The sequence below is a fragment of the Microtus oregoni genome, unplaced genomic scaffold, assembly GCF_018167655.1.
Source record: "Microtus oregoni isolate MIOR12 unplaced genomic scaffold, Mior012 000020F_ref0000438, whole genome shotgun sequence".
NCBI lineage: Eukaryota > Metazoa > Chordata > Mammalia > Rodentia > Cricetidae > Microtus > Microtus oregoni.
Genome location: NW_024543079.1, coordinates 31117705 through 31134790, shown reverse-complemented (window position 1 = coordinate 31134790; position 17086 = coordinate 31117705). Strand labels below are relative to the sequence as shown.

At 38.4% G+C, this 17086-nt stretch overlaps 1 protein-coding gene across 1 annotated transcript; it reads left to right on the top strand.

The window, feature by feature from the left end:
* Window positions 1-227: 227 nt before the first annotated feature.
* Ankef1 (ankyrin repeat and EF-hand domain containing 1) lies at window positions 228-16511 on the top strand. Its single transcript, XM_041670157.1, has 9 exons — window positions 228-573; window positions 5416-5615; window positions 6556-6705; window positions 7312-7435; window positions 9652-10474; window positions 11716-11942; window positions 14347-14507; window positions 15375-15512; window positions 16353-16511. The coding sequence occupies exons 1-9, from the start codon at window positions 228-230 to the stop codon at window positions 16509-16511; spliced, it is 2328 nt and encodes a 775-aa protein (XP_041526091.1).
* The last annotated feature ends 575 nt before the right edge of the window (window positions 16512-17086 follow it).

The following is a 17086-nucleotide window of genomic DNA, read 5'->3' as shown; positions in this document are numbered from 1 at the left end:
CTGGGAAAGTTGAAATAGTTTATGTTATACCAGTTGCATATTTTTAAGTTACGTATAATTTTTTCTAGAAGTGATTAAACTAAATCCTATCTGTTTCAAAACCTCTTTTCTGAGCTTTAACATACTGTAACTTAATAACAGTGACAGTTAACCTTTCTTTGTTTTCCCTTTTGCTCTGCAGTTTTCGTCTTAGTCCAGAAAGAATTATTAAGAAGTGACTGTCTAACATGGCTTTAGCAGACAAGAGACTTGAGAACTTACAGGTCTACAGAGTTCTTCAGTGTGTTCGCAACAAAGACAAGAAGCAGATAGAGAAGCTGACCAAACTTGGATACCCCGAGCTCATCAACTTCACTGAACCTGTTGATGGACTGAGTGCTCTCCACTTAGCCTCCGTTTCCAATGACATTGACATGGTTAGCTTTCTCCTTGGCCTCGGCGCTCACCCTGATGTGCAAGACCGCATGGGCTGTACCCCTACCATGAGGGCTGCGGAGCTGGGCCATGAGTTGTCCATGGAAATTTTAGCCAAAGCCAAAGCTGATATGACGATTGTTGATAATGAAGGCAAAGGTAAAACTTCAGCATTCTAATCAGCAGGTGAACTCACTTTGTAGCCAGAAAGCAAGAAAGAGGCTTTTCCCATTTCTTAGCTTTAGAAGGGAAATAAGATCTAAAGGAAAAGACTCAGTACCCATTGCTGTGCTGAAAGATATCGCTTCCTCAGAACCTGCAGCACTTTGGGAATATCGTAGGGAAACAAGTTCTGAAGGTCACTCATTTAAGAGCGACTAGCTAGAACTGTATTTGATGGTTTCTTTTGTTATTCTTTTTTGTTTAACTTTTTTTAAAATTTATTTATTTATTAAAGATTTCTGTCTCTTCCCTGCCGCTGCCTCCCATTTCCCTCCCCCTCCCCCAATCAAGTCCCCCTCCCTTGTCAGCCTAAAGAGCAAATCAGGGTTCCCTGCCCTGTGGGAAGTCCAAGGACCACCCACCTCCGTTTAACTTTTGAGACTGGATCTCAGCTCAGGCTAACCTTGAATTTTTTCATCTTGTGTAAAGCTCTCAGAATAATGAGATTAGAAGTAGGGACCTCATGACTGGCTTAGTAGATTCTTTCAGCATTACACGTGCAGCTAGTATGTTAATCACCTTTAGTGAAGGGTAAAATCTTGCTTAGATGGACACATTCCTTACATTTTAGACCATGATGGTGTTAAAATTAGGACTTTAGGTAGACTTTTGTCTGGTTCCCAGGTTAGTATAGAAAGGACTGCATTTGATATCCTAAAAAACTATGGTAGATTTTGCTTACCTGCCAAAGGTAATGTCAGTTTTTAACAATTTGGAAATATAACTTGAAATACTACACATGGCAGAATTATTGCATGTGTAATTCCACAGTGTCTGTCTCGAAGACATGATCTGGGGATTTTTAGCTAATTGAGATTCAGTTCATAGTTGAACCGGCCTCATGAAAATTAACAAGATAATTACAAACAGACTCAATATAAAATGGTAGATTGAATCAATTGTCCCAGAGGATTGTCACAACTACAAATTCATTGACACTGATCTACACTCAAGAAATGAATCCCATTTTACATTGTTAATACTTTCTGACAGGAGGAAAGCTTATTTCATAACTCACCGCCAACTTGATATTTGATATATGACTTGCACTAGAACCACATAGCAAAATAAACTTCAGACACATTGAGAGGTCAAATACAGTTTAAGATTTTAAAGACTGAAAGCACAGCTGTTCAGCCTTCATAGAATAGTTGAACATGGTGGCCCACTGCTTAATATCCCATCAACTTGGAAGCAGAGGCAAAAGGATCATGACGGTTTGAGGCCAACCTGGTCTATAGAGTGAGCTTCAAGTCAGCCAGGGCTACAGAGTGAGCCTCAGTTGGGCCAGGGCTACAGAGTGAGAACCCACTCACCTCAATCTTTCATGGAATGCCATTTTCTGAGGGGCCTTCCGTGACCGATGGAATCACTGGTATATTAAAAGTGGTACATGTAAAATTGATCCCACTGCTGAATCCACTAGATAACCATTGAACAAAACAAACTAAGGGAGGCATCCTCCTTTGTTCCTGCTGGGACAAAGTCAAAATAATTTTGTGTGTATATTTGACTATGAAGGAGTCGTTCTACGGGACTCAAACACAGTTTAAGTTGTGTAGAACAAACTCTGAAAAACACTGTAATGAAGAAAAGTTTTTTTTTTCTAATTTGGAACCTAGATAAAGAAATCAAACAGAATATATCAGGGTGAGAGATATAGCATAAAAATCTAAAAATGTGAAGTAAAATTGGGAACAAGGTCAAATAAATATTTGCAGCAAATGCAACAGCCATATGGGTAATATTTATGTTCATTCATATTAGTATTAAGTTAATAAAGTACTGGGAAATATAAACATATTCGAAAAACAATAAGTCACAGAGGAAAAAACAAAACATGAATTAAAATAAATGTAATGTGTTTTTTACACATAACCTTGTAAGTTTAACACAAGGCCCCTGTCTTTTTTTTCTGTGGGAACCTTTTTTTGGCTTGCCCACCCTCAGCTGGGAGGGCACCTCTTTGTTTATTCCAGGATAATCTCTGACATTGACATCTTGTTTCCTGGTTCTTGAAGTTTGACTGACTATATGCTATTTCTACAGAACAAGAAAACAGAATATTTAAATGGGCCATTAAAATGATATGACATAGGCTGTAGGCTTTGAGCTCTGAGTTACAGAACCCATCATTACAAACTATTCACTTCACAAGCACCTCAGGGCCTTGCAACAAATTTAAGTCTAGTATTACATTCAGAGTTTGATTTGGTTTGTTTCTCTGTTATGCTGCTTTGGTCAGCTCTCCCTTTTTCAGTTATATTTTATTTTTGAGATTACAAGGTATTTAAAGCATTTTCCCTTCCCTTTCCTCCCCAGACCATCCCATATATCCATCCCAGCTCTCCTTCAAATTCATGGCTTCTTTCTTCACTAGTTGCTATTGTGTGTGTGTGTTCTTAAATATAATCTGTTCAGTTCATATGTTACTTGTATGCATGTTTTAAGGGCTGACCATTTGGCACTGTGTCGGGGGAGGCTGTTTATTTGTCTCCTGGCTGCCCAGATCTGAACTAACCGCTCAGAAAATATATTAATTACAACACTGCTTGGCCTATTAGCTCTAGCTTCTAGTTGGCCCATAGTATTTGGCAGACTTTTCCATGAAGCAGGGAATTTGAAGATCTCTTATGCCTTGTGTTGGCAAAGTTCATCGTTTGCTTTCTTCTGTGCCCTGCAGAATGTCTGGCGGACTCTTTCATGCAGCAGGAACCCCAAAGGACAGTTTCACCTCCTTTAGGCAGCTTCGACAGTCATTTTTCTGTGGGTCCTACAAGTCCAAAGAGTTCAGGGAGGTCACCAAATGGTGTGCACTTCCTGGTGAGAATCATCTCTCTTGCTTGGCAGATTTCCTCAACTACCAGTAGTTCTTTGTGCAGGGTTGAAACCTTGGGGGCTTTTCCCCATCCTTTTTGGCATGTCCGTTGGGGTTATCCAGGTTCAGCTCATGTTTGGAGAGTCATATTGGTGAGACTTTATGGGTATAGGAGCTCAGTCCAGTGCTCTGCTGTGGGTCTCTGCCTCTGTTTCCATCTGTTGTGGGATGAAGGTTCTATAATGATATTTAAGATAATCATCAGCCTGACTACAGGGCAAAGCCAGGTCAGGCACCCTTTCCTCTATTGCTTAGGGTCTTAGTTGGGGTCATCCTTGTGAATTCCTGGGAATTTTTCTAGAGCCACGTTTCTTGCTAATCCCATAATCACTCCCTCAATCAAGATATCTCTTTCTTTGCTCTTATAGCTGTCCTTCCTCCATCTCAACTATCCCATTCCCTCAAGTTCTCCTCAACCCTCCCCTTCTCCCCATATTTTCCCCTCTTCCCCTACCTTCTACCCCAGACCCCATGCTCCCAATTTTGTCAGGAGATCTTGTCAGTTTCCAATTTCCAGGTGGGTCTATATATATTTTTCTTTAAGTTCACCTTATTACTTAGCTTCTCTGGCATCATGAACTATAGGCTCAATGTCCTTTGTTTATAGCTAGTATCCACTTACAAGTGAGTACATACCATATTCATCTTTTGAGTCTGGGTTACTTCACTCAGGATAGTGTTTTCTAATTCCATCCATTTGCATGCAAAATTTAAGATGTTATTGTTTTTTTTAAACTGCTGAGTAGTACTCTAATGTGTAAGTGTGCCACACTTTCTTTATCCATTCTTCAGTTGAGGGGCATCTAGATTGTTTCCAGGTTCTGGCTATTACAAATAATGCTGCTATGAACATAGTTGAACAGATGAAGATCCTTTTCCTGCTTCTAATGTGACTTTCACTCTTTAATATTGTTCCTTGAGTCCTGTTGTCTCAATCCAGTCTTTTCTTTCTATCTGTCTTTTAATCTCTTCAGTCCTTTTGGGTATGTTTGTCTTCGTGTTTTATTTTTGAATGCATTTTATTCAGTTTCTTTGCTAATATAAAAACAGGCTAGCCAATCATTTTCATTAATAGGTTTTTAAATAATGTTCTTTTACCTGCTTTTATTATCCATTTCCCTATCTTTCTTTTTTATAGGTGTCTTTTTCATAGGTCATATGCCTTTTTCCTTGGGGCTATTGCTCATTTTTGAATAAAGCTCCTTTTGGAGGTGAGCCCATTACAAAGTCAGTTTGGAGTCTAACATTTATTTACCTACAACTTGCTTACCACCACTCTGTCAGGACTGTAAAACTATCTTGTGTATAGTACACTTTTTGTATGTAGTATGTTGATATAGAGTGTATTATAGGTCCCAAGTGTGAAGATTTAGCATTTTCCTCTTTTGGGTGGAGCAAAGTGATTAGCATGATGGCAGAGCAGCTTTGTTTTTTCTTCTTATGGCTCTGAAATCAAGAGCCCACTCCCTCTAAGCATGGGTTCAAATGGAATTCAGGATACCCAAGGAACTTCCAGGCTCACATATATACATACATGCATTCAAATATATAGAGATTTAAATATATAGATAGATTCATATATAATAAATTTTTAACTTTTCCTTTTTCTTAAGATTTTAGTTTAGTTTAATTACAACGTTTATCCCTTGCTGTTTCTGCCTTGAAATCCCCTCCCATATACCATTCCCCTACTCTGCTTAAAATTTATGGCCTCTTTTTTCATTCATTAGTTATTAATATATTCATATATATATTTGTATATATATATGTGTGTGTGTGTACAAATATATATTACTAAATATAACCTGTGGAGTCCATATAATGTTACATGTATGTATGTTTCAGAGCTGGCAATTTGGCACTGGACCAGGAGTTCTCACAGTGGATCTGTTTTTCCTCAGGTGTTTTGTTTTACTGCATTTTACCCACCAAGCGGCATTATCGCTGTGCACTGATTGCCTTGGATCATGGTGCGGACGTCAACAACCTCACCTTCGAAGGGAAGCCAGTTTTCCTCAAAGCTTGTGAAGAAGCACATGATGTGAAGGATATGTGCCTGACATTCTTGGAGAAAGGAGCCAATCCTAATGCCATCAACTCAGTATGACTATCCCTGTGATTAATATTTCTTTATTCTACTTTATTACACAGCCATGTGGTTGGGTGTCTTTGCAGTGGTGGTATTTTTGTTTGTTTTGTTTCGTACTTAATCATGGTAAACTTGGGGCCCAGCATAGTGGTACCTGCCTTTAGTTCTGGCACTTGAGAGGCAGAGGCAGGCAGAGCTCTGTGAGTTCAAGGCCAGCTTGGTCTACACATACTAAGTCAACCAGGGTTACTGGTATAGTGAGACTCTATTTTCCCACAAATAAATAGGGAAAAGGCAGAGGTGGGACGATGGAGAAGAGAGATGATAAAATGTGTCCTGTTAGCTTGTTGATCTCTACTCAAAGTGCTGAAGATGATATACTTTGTCCTTACATCACTGTCATTCTATACTTTCTTTGCTAATTGTATTTGTAAATTGATCCTAATTATTCATAGGCAGAATATCACTATAGCAAACAGAAAGGGTATCATTGGTACCAATAAAATCTATTTCCATAGAAAGAGAATTTTGTTGCCTCACATATACTGATTCATCTCCTGAGCTGGCTAATTTAGGCTTTTCAGGTTTTGTAATTATCATTTCCAGACATTCAGAAAGAGATTTTTTTTCTCATTAGAAAACAAATGCTGCCAAGTTTTAACATGCTTTCCCCCCTTTTTATACTCTGTTTTCTATGTAGAAATATGTTTTGATTGCATGACATTCTTATTGGGGTCTGCAGAGCAACCTTGACTCTGGCTTTCAGATTCCATTTCAGACAGTTACACACAGTGCTGACTGAATGCTTCCTCCTTTATAGTGAAACCAATAAAAATATAGACCATTAAACTTCTTCACATAAAGCCAAGGCCCAGTGAATTGAACCCAAGTTTGTGTTGAGTATGGATAATGCATAAAAGTATAATCATCATTTGATTTGTTTCATGTCCAGTCTACAGGGCGCACGGCTCTCATGGAAGCATCAAGAGAAGGGGTACTGGAAATAGTTCGAGGCATATTGGAAAGAGGAGGTGAAGTGAATGCATTTGACAATGATAGGCACGATGCTGCACATTTTGCTGCCAAAGGAGGCTTTTTTGATGTAATAATTGCATTTTGCTTTAAATTTGATTGTTAAAGACTTCTTTCTTTTCTCCTTCTCTCTTTTTTCATAAGTTACACTAAGGCGGGTATGTTTTCTAAGATTCTTATGTTGTTTTATCTTGATTTTTCCAAATATAAAAATTTACTCTGACTACATATCCCAGGTCTTTATAATTTTATACATTTGCTAGCTTTTCTGCATATATTTGCTCACTTACTCACTGAATAGTACTAGTATTACTTCTCTATGTAATTGACTATGACACTTAAAATCCCTGCCATCCAGAACAATGCTGCATTATCCCTCTGATAGCCACTGATGGATGGCTATCTCTGTCATCTGTGACAAGGCTGTTTGACAGAACTTCGGGCAATGATGAAAACCTTCTAAAGTTCACCAGCACATTTAGCCCATATATGGCCTTTGAGCACTTTAAATGTGTCTAAGAAGACTAAAGAATTGAACTTTAAATTTTCATTTAAGTTGGAATTTTCAGCAGCCACATGTGGTAAAAGACAATAGATTGGACAGCAGAGGTCTGGCTGCCAATCTTTTCATAGTAAATGAGCATTCCTATTTTTCCACTCCCTTTTTATTGTGCAGATATTGAAGCTTCTCTTTGCCTACAATGGAGACATGGGGCTGATTGGAATGGACGGGAACACACCACTTCATTATGCGGCCATGGGTGGCTTTGCAGACTGCTGTAAATACATAGCCCAGCGAGGTAAAACTATCTGATAGCTCATAAATGATTAGAGAATCCGGGCCTCTCACTTACTCTCGACTTAATTTTCAGTCTCCAGCAATCCTCACCCTATGCAGGATGAAAGTTGATTTTTTTTTCTCACACAGTTGCCCACTGAATTATGACTCTAATACTAAGAGGAATTAAAACCTAAATCCGAAGGGATTTGATTGTCATGTGTTAACTAAATATTAACATGCTTACAGTTGATTAATATTCATATTTTAAGAGTCCCAACATCATTCTCAAGAAAGAAAAACATTGAAACTAATTTTATTTTATTTGAAATTTTAATCTGTTTTTAAAATGCATGTCAAATTAAAATAACATTTCTGGGTAAATTGTAGTTATAGTGGAAATACTTTCTGGGAAAGAAAATAAAATGAAAAGATTTATGAACTATTTTCAGTGTAACAACATTCAACATTTAGATTGTCTCAAAGCTAGAGAACAGGTTATCCAGCACACAGTATGCTTAGAAAACACCTTTCAGTGAAATATTGACTAGTTGGTTGAACATAGATGCACTCCTTGTCAGTTACGCACTGAGTATACATCGAAAGCTCAATTCTAGTAGAGACGCCTTTGCATTCAGTTGAATTTTGTTTTTTCTAGTTTATGAAAAATAGAAAAATTTCATACATCTGTATACTAAAACAGTTTTTTTTCTTTTTCTGTCCTCCACAAATAAATTTTAGAGCCCTTACCACGTATGATAACAGCATAGTTGACCTGGTTTTGCTTTTGTGAGCCCATATTTCTCCCAATGATAAGCTGTTTAACAGAGAAAACTCCCCATGCAATTCTTGCCCAAACCTGTCTAGTTTTATTTTTAAATCTGCCGCTGTCAGGATTTTATTCTGTCATTTCAGTTTTAACCATGCAGATTTCTAAACATTCGTGATTTTTCAAGGACGAGTCGATCTTAATCATCTGTAATATGTTGAATGATTTCCTGCTGTGACAGATGTCACCATACATGCACTCCACTGATAATGTAGCCTAGGATGCAATACTGGGATGCAACCCTGAGGAGCAAAGAGCTTGGTTTAAGAATGAAGGCCTGACTCCGTGATGAGTGTCTGAAAATGCTCCGAGATCTGTGGAGTGTTTGGAAGTTCAGACAAGATCAGAGGGAACGTTGGTCCTTTAGCCACTAAAAGGTTTTCCAAAGAGGAGGGCAAGCTAAGGTGTATTTAAAATCTCTCCACCCTCATTTCTGGTGTGAATGCGAAGGAAGATAGTCAGGTGAATGCAGGAGCCTGTCTGTGACACTCCCATGCTGTGGAGTTTCTCCTGGGATTGTCCCAGCCACCCTCCCAGGAAATGCCTGTTCTTAAGTGTTTAGTGTAAAACTGTCTGAACCTTCATTGTCACCTACCTCCTTGAGGTATTATTATATCATGTAGGCAAAACAGCTGCCTAGTCTGCCTCTAAATTTAAAAAGAACAGAAACAATATTTTCATGGATTGACTTATTTATGTAATGGATTTTTAATATCTCAATCTTGAGATATTAAAAAATATTACAGCCTTCTTGGTAGCAATAAACGCATTCCTTGATATAGTTACACATGCTCAGACTTCTTAATTTTTATATTTTGAGCAAGAGGGTAAATAATAAATTTTAATATTTATCTTGTGTACAAACACAAGTCTGGAATGTTGAACTTTGATTAAACAATTTAGTTCTTCAGCTGTTAAGGTTGTTTGCATGGTCTTACCACAAAACAGCCAATTAGTATAAATTACCTTCAATTAATGGAGAAAATGTGAAATATTGGTTAAGCTTGCAAAATATTTTGTATGAAATAAAGAACCAGGCATTCTGCTGTATTCTGAACTGATGGGTTCCTGTGCAAGCTTTTGGATGCAGAGTCTTATTACTGAGCTCCAGGACACCTCCCTCTGCCTGTTAGCAACATCTTCCCCGCAAATACCCCATTTGATGATATTGGTTACCTAAGTTATCTGTCTACAGGGATACAGATGAACAGATACATACAGTAATCTTGTCTCTCAGAATTCCCTCAAGTGAAGCTCTCAGGAAAATAAATTGCTATTTGTTTTGGTAATTACAGTTTTAAGGACAAAACGTCTGACTGCATAAACTCAAGAAAATAGTTGGGAGTGTCATTTTGTGGGGGCAAGCAGATAACTTTCGCATATTCTTAACAACGATGCTTCTTTTTTAGGATGTGACCTAAAATGGAAAAATTTGGAACATAAAACACCCCGGGCTCTGGCAAAAGATGGAGGCTTCAAAGCTGCAGGCAAGGAGTTACGCAGAGCAGAGAGGACTGCAGCTAAACTCGCGAAGCCTGGAGTCAAAAATCCTAACCCACTCTGGGCCCTCAGGCTGCACGACTGGTCTGCGGAGCACGAGGCTTTCCTTCGGGAAGCCTTTTCCTTCGTGGACAGGGGCGATGGCGTAGTCAGCAAAGACGACTTCGTGACGACCCTGGAGGAGAAGCAAGACTTTGCCACCTCGGAGCAGCTGCTTGCCGTTGCTCAAATGCACGAAAAAAGCCGGGGAGGTGGGGTCAACCTTAACGAGTTCTTTAAGGGAACCAAATACTTAAGTAAGTCTTACGTCTTGGGATCTTTCGGGCCTAAGAAAAAGAGAAAGGGTTTGGGCAAAAAGCCAAAGAAAGGCAAGTTTGTTCTGCCTCTCCCGATCTGCACCATTCCGGAGAACGCCTTTCCGCGGCGGATAGACGGGGGCCCGCCCTACTACATGATCGAGACTTACCAGAATGTCACCGACTGCACCAGGTTCAACCGGGACCACCCTCCTGAGCACCCCATCCAGGACGATTCCGAGTGGTACATCGATGATCCCGGGAAGGTCTTCGCAAATATTAATTTTATCACCAAGGCAGGAGACCTGGCCTCTTTGAAAAAGGCTTTCGAGGCAGGAATACCTGTGGATATGAAGGATAGTTCTTACAAGACGCCACTCATGACAGCGTGTGCCAGTGGCAACATGGATGTGGTCAAGTTTCTTCTTGAAAGAGGGTATGCTTTAGGGTTTGGGGTTTTGTCATTTCCTTCCCTGCAGTGGACATCCAATGACCTGACAAAGATGCAGGCAAGGGGGTGGGACGCATGGGATTGTGGGTGCACAAAGACAGTAACCCATCAAGATGATCACAAAGGGAGGGCAAACACGCTTCATTCTGGCTTGGAAATGTCCTGTAGCTGCGGTCTCTTGCTTCTTGCTATGGATGGGACAACTCAGCTTTGCATTTAGGGCCATACGCAAGGTGAGATGGTGTGAAGCACATCTTAGTCTTCCCCTTCTTTTACGGAGGAGCACAGCCAAAACAAGTGGAACGGCTGCCAGTGACAAAAGACAACAGACAGGGTGACAGGATATCCCTAACTCTCCATTTCCCATCATCCACCTCCAGACAGGAACCATCGCCTTGCTTCATCTGTAAAGACCTTTAAAACATGGTCTTTTCATTTCTCTCTTAAAACTACAACCATTGTGGGGTTTAATTGCCCCTTGGGCAACAGTTGTACAACTGGAAGCAAGTTTCTGAACACTTGAATCCTTCCGTTCCCCCAAGTATACAATCAGCTCTAAAAGGACAAACTCTAAAATCATTGACGATTAAATGAGTTAAAGTATGCACTGCTCTTATCGGCACAATTATTGCAAATGCATGAGAAAGACATTTAATGATGCTATGGTGTTTCATGTTAAAGGTACTCATTTGCATATTATCAAAAGACAGTAACTAAAAAAATAACTTTGGGGCAGTGAAGTTTTAATGAGGACTATAATTTTAAATAATACATTATAGTGCTTAGATTTTAAAATAATGAACATTTATTTAAACTTCAGTTCATGTAGAGACAGCAGAAACAAAGTGGACTACTACAAATTTTATCTCTTTGCTCAGATTTATTTCCAATGCAATGGATTTAGAATTTTCCTTGATTTTAATCTTTGCAAAAACAGCACCTAAGTAACTTTTTAAGCAAAACATATGTATGTATGTGTATATATGTATATATACATATATTTTTATATATAAGCATATTAAGGCTGCGAAATAATGCAAAACAAAAGCATTTGAAGGCATATTAAAACATAAAAAATATTTTACATAGTTTACTTTTCTCAGAGCTTTTCCAACTGATAATTTTTAAAAAGGGAAAAATTGCATGAAATTCCTTACTTTGATTCTGTTTCAATGTTGTTTGAAACAACTGGAACCCTTAATTAGTGCATCTGTCGTATTATACAGGGCGAATGTTAATGCAACAGATAATTTTCTGTGGACTCCACTTCATTTCGCATGCCATGCTGGCCAGCAAGACATTGTTGAACTACTTGTTAAATCGGGGGCTACAATCGATGCTTTGTCAATCAACAACTCCACTCCTTTATGTAGAGCCATCGAAAGCTGTAGACTAGACACTGTAAAATACCTGCTTGATATTGGCGCTAAGTTCCAGATTGAAAATAGAAAAGGTATGCTGTGCTCCTGATGTTTGAGGGGAAAGAGGGATTGATTCTAGATTCTGAATCCTGTTGATTTTGTTGTTGTAGAAACAGAAGCCCTTGTTAAATGTTGGGGAAGCATGTCTGTACCCAGCAATTTTTTTTTAATTTATTTATTTATTAAAGATTTCTGTCTCTTCCCCGCCACCGCCTCCCATTTCCCTCCCCCTCCCCCAAATAAGTCCCCCCCCCCAGCCCGAAAAGCAATCAGGGTTCCCTGTCCTGTGGGAAGTCCAAGGAACCCCCACCTCCATCCAGGTCTAGTAAGGTGAGCATCCAAACTGCCTAGGCTCCCACAAAGCCAGTGCGTGCAGTTGGATCAAAAACCCATTGCTATTGTTCTTGAGTTCTCAGTAGTCCTCATTGTCCGCTATGTTCAGAGAGTCCGGTTTTATCCCAGGCTTTTCCAGACCCAGGCCAGCTGGCAATTTTTAAATCTTTGGTTTAAAGGCTACACCCCTGATGATTGCAATACTTGTGGACTGACATTTCTTTTTAAGTAAAGTTAAATAAACTGGGTAGTAAAGTGAAAATAACCATGAACTACAAGCCCAGAGTTCTTTTTATTTCTAAGGGTCAAATAAAAAGTTTTTCTATTATATTAGAGTAAGTACTTTTTTCTTAATCCTTGGTGTATGCTTCAATTGGATGATTACTGAAGAATACTTTAGTTAAGATGGATATGGACCAAAATTACAGAAATATATTGATGTCACATGTTTAAACATACATAATATAAATTATTTGTATATACACTAACTAAACTTAGAATATCTTTATTTTTTATTGATTTTTATTGAGCTCTACATTTTTCTCTGCTCCCCTCCCTACCTGTCCCCTTCTCCCTTCAGTCCTCTCCCAAGGTCCCCATGCTCCCAATTTACTTTACAAGGAGATCTTGTCTTTTTTTACTTCCCATGTAGTCTCTTTTAGTGTCCTCCTTGTTGTCTAAGTTCTTTGGGATTGTGGTTTGTAGGCTGGCTTTCTTTGCTTTATGTTTAAAAACCACCTATGAGTGAGTACATGTGATAACTGTCTTTCTGTGTTGGGGTCACCTCACTCAAAATAATGTTTTCTAGCTCCATCCATTTTCCTGAAAAATTCAAGATATCATCACTTTTTTTTCCACTGTGTAGTACTCCATTGTGTAAATGTACCACATTTTTCTTTTTCATTCTTCAGTCAAGGACATTTAGGTTGTTTCCAGGTTTTGGCTATAACAAAAAGTGCTGCTATGAACATAGTTGAGCACATGTCCTTGTGGCACAATTGAGCATCCTTTGGATATATACCCAAAAGTGGTATTACTGGGTCTTGAAGAAAGTTGTTTCCTAATTGTCTGAGAAATCACCACACTGATATCCAAAGGGGCTGTACCAGCTTGCATTCCCACCAGCAATGGGGAAGTGTTCCCTTTACCCCACATCCTCTCCAGCATAAGTTGTCATCAGTGTTTTTGATCTTGGCGATTCTTACAGGTATAAGATGGAATCTCAGAGTTGTTCTAATTTGCATTTCTCTGATGACTAAGGATGTTGAACATTTCTTTAAGTGTCTTTCAGCCATTTTAGATTCCTCGGTTGAGAGTTCTCTGTTTAGGTCTGTACTCCATTTTTTTTATTGGATTATGTGTGACCAATTTCTTGAGTTCTTTGTATATTTTGGAGATCAGCTCTCTGTCTGATGTGAGATTGGTGAAGATCTTTTCCCATTCTGTAGGCTGTTGTTTTGTCTTGTTGACCATGTCCTTTTGCTTTACAGAAGCTTTTCAGTTTCAGTAGGTCCCATTTATTAATTGTCTCTCTCAGTGTCTGTGCTGCTGGGGTTATATTTAGGAAGTGGTTCCCTGTGCCAATGCATTCAAGTGTACTTCTCACTTTCTTTTCTATAAGGTTCAGTGTGGATGGAATTATGTTGAGGTTTTTGATCCATTTGGACTTGAGTTTTGTGCATGGTGATAAATATGGGTCTATTTTCATTCTTCTACATGTTGATATCTAGTTATGCCAGCACCATTTGTTAAATATGCTTTCTTTTTTCATTTGATATTTTTTGCTTCTTTGTCAAAAATCAGGATGATTAAAAAAACACAAAAAAATATGTATTGGGGGTGGACAACAAATTTAAAATTCAAAATAGTATAACATCACACACATTTTTATATATGTTGTTAAAAGATTTAAGAAGGAAGTTGTACTAGTAAATGTCTCTTGATGTACTGGGATTTTGTTGTGAGGTCCTCTCTGGAGAATAGCTATCATGCTTTGTGAACTCAAACTACCATATGCTAACACATACTGATTTGTTCCTATGTGGTTTATCATTAAATCGGTTTATTATTATAACTTTCGATTTATCTTTATGTTTGAAACAGGGCATGCTGCCATGGATGTTGCAAAGGCATACGCTGATTATAGAATAATTGATATGATAAAAGAAAAAATGGATAACCTACCTAAACCAACAGATAATCAAAAACTGAAAGGCAAGCTTCCTAAACTGAAGACCGAAGGCACGGACATCAAGAAAGAGGAGGTAAAACAAAAAGAGGCTGACTACCAAATAGTAAGGGGAAATCCTAAAAGTTTTGGGGTGGCAGTGGCACTGTCTTATGCCATTGCACAACAAGGGAAAAGCGCATGCTCTATACATCTTGGGTAATAATTATAAAGATATATCTAGCAAGAAAATCATTACCAAAGACTCTACAAAATGACCATTGTAAACAGAATCCATACAACATACAAATGATTTGCTCAAATGATTAGAACACTGAAAAAAACTGGTATTGAATTTGTATCTACATGGTCCCAAATTCTACAGATTTGGTGATATGATCAAACATAGAGAGGTCAATGAAGACATTGCTGTTAGTAAGGATGTCCTGTGTGCATTTCCAAGCTGGAGGCATCATTGCGGGTACAGATGGTTCACTGAATTCCTTGTAAGGAAGAGAAACATCAATGAAAGTCAAGACATGAAAGCCCTAATGTCATTATTGGAAAGGCTGGGGAATATAGGCAGTAGATGATGTTGGTAAAGGAACTTGGCAGAGGGGACAGAGTTCTAGTCATGGAATAATCACAGTGATGGGGTCTCCACCAACTCCACCACATACACCATTATCATTTTAGTAGGAGTCCATCCTATTAATAGCCATAGATCAGGGATATATATCTTGAAATTTCCTGTTATTTGTCCCTGATATGACTAATTAAGTGAAGCCCAGCAATGCAAGCTAATTTTCTCTCCACATCCACAGTTATAGTCTTAATAATATTCTATCTTATCTTAAATTTTAGCATTTTCCTTCTTTCCAAACTTCAAAGTAAAATGTAGACAAAAGGATATTAATGAATGCTTGATTTTAGCAATTTATTCTCTTAAAAAAACTTTTTGCAGGAAACACTGTCATCAATTTATGCTGTACCAACAATAACAGAGGAAAAGAAATTACACAAGGATAATGTGGTCTACCTCAATTCACTGATTACCAGTGGTTACACGAAGAAGGTCGATATCACATTTATCCCACATAGGGTAAGTATTCTATAACATAGTGGAGTTCATAATGTCATTTTTCACATGCTGGCTCTACAGATCATCTGAACAGATGCCCATATTCATTTTCCACAGTTACTATTGAGGAGGTCCATTTGCCAGGTTCTACCACATTCATCTCAATGAGGCCAACTGTTAATTCCCAGTATCTGGTTCCATTTGTTATTATTTCCATAGTAATATTTAATTTTCCTTAAAAGACTCATGTCTATTTTAGTCAATGGCATTCCTTATAGAAGCAGTTGGTGTTGTAAATTTTCAGACCTTAACTCCCTACCAGTTCTTACTTGGAAATTTCAGACTACCAAGGCTGAAAAAAACTCACTAGTCTCTTAAAATATCTGCCCTTAAAAAAGTAGAGACATCTCTGGGGGAATGAATTATCTTTCCAGTGCCCACCCAGCTGCACTGAATAAGTAGTAATTTCTGCCTTCCTCTATGAAAACAATATGACTTCTACATTAGACATAAAGGGTTCCCAGTTCCTTTGACCTTGTATTCTGATAGCATGGTACTAAGCAGGAGTTGGCCCAGAGGTGACTAGAGAAGGAACTGAAGAGCATTTCTGATCTCTGTTGCTCGGTGGCCCTCATCAGAAATAGTGATGTTCACATAGGCAGTAAGGTATTAAGAAAGAGTAAAACGGTAAAGTGCACTTTGGGTGTGTATTTGGTAGTTCCAGGTTGAAACTGTGGGAAGTCTCCCTAGGCTGAGGGTAGCAAATTGATAGAGTGAATGCCTAGCATATGCTTAACTAAAAATATGTGTAAGTGAAAATCACATGATAACAACTATCTTGGTTTGGGCTATTTATTTCAGATTTGGAGTCCTGAAGCCACCACAGCAGAGCTGATCAGAAAGAGGGAACTGCTAAGGGAGAGATTCACATATGAGGTGGACTTCGAAGACTTCATGATGCCTTTCCAAAAGAACATCAAGGAGAAAGTTCAAGCACTGGAGGCATCCTTGAAGCTCTAAGTCACAGCAGTTGCCTCCTGGGGTTAGTGCTTTGCGGCCCAGAGTCCACAGTTTGGAGAAAGTATGTATTTCCAGCAAAGCCAAAACATTTCACCCACTAAGAATTTGTTACTAAAGATTAGTTTTTGCTGTAATAGCCATAAATATCCTGAGTTGTATCATACAGCTCTCTCATATTGCAGTGAATGGCAGGTTTTCCATATAAATGCCCAACCTTCATTGAGAGTGCAATAAGCCACATTGAAGTTATATTGTCAATAGTTTACCAGATATGATCCATTATGTTCATTAAAAATAATTCTAATGTGAGGTCAGAACCACATTAAATACAAAAACAAAACAAACAATAATGATTTTGAAAGGACCATCAAAATGGTCTTCATGTAATAGCTGATAATTTGAGCAAAATTTCTATATACTATAAAGCTATATGAGAATGACTAGAGATATTCCATTAATATGTTTGGAGAGAATCAAAGAATAAGGATGTATCTTAAAAATGCAGAATCAAGTACTAATAAAAAAAATCATGCAAAAACTGACCCCCAAGAAAACGATTTCTTTAAGTTAAGCCA

Excerpts from the sequence above, each read along its gene's own strand:
- Ankef1 (XM_041670157.1), top strand. The coding sequence starts at position 228 with ATGGCTTTAGCAGACAAGAGACTTGAGAACTTACAGGTCTACAGAGTT. Across the intron at positions 574-5,415 it reads TGTTGATAATGAAGGCAAAG|GTGTTTTGTTTTACTGCATT; the intron begins GTAAAACTTCAG and ends GTTTTTCCTCAG. Across the intron at positions 7,436-9,651 it reads TAAATACATAGCCCAGCGAG|GATGTGACCTAAAATGGAAA; the intron begins GTAAAACTATCT and ends CTTCTTTTTTAG.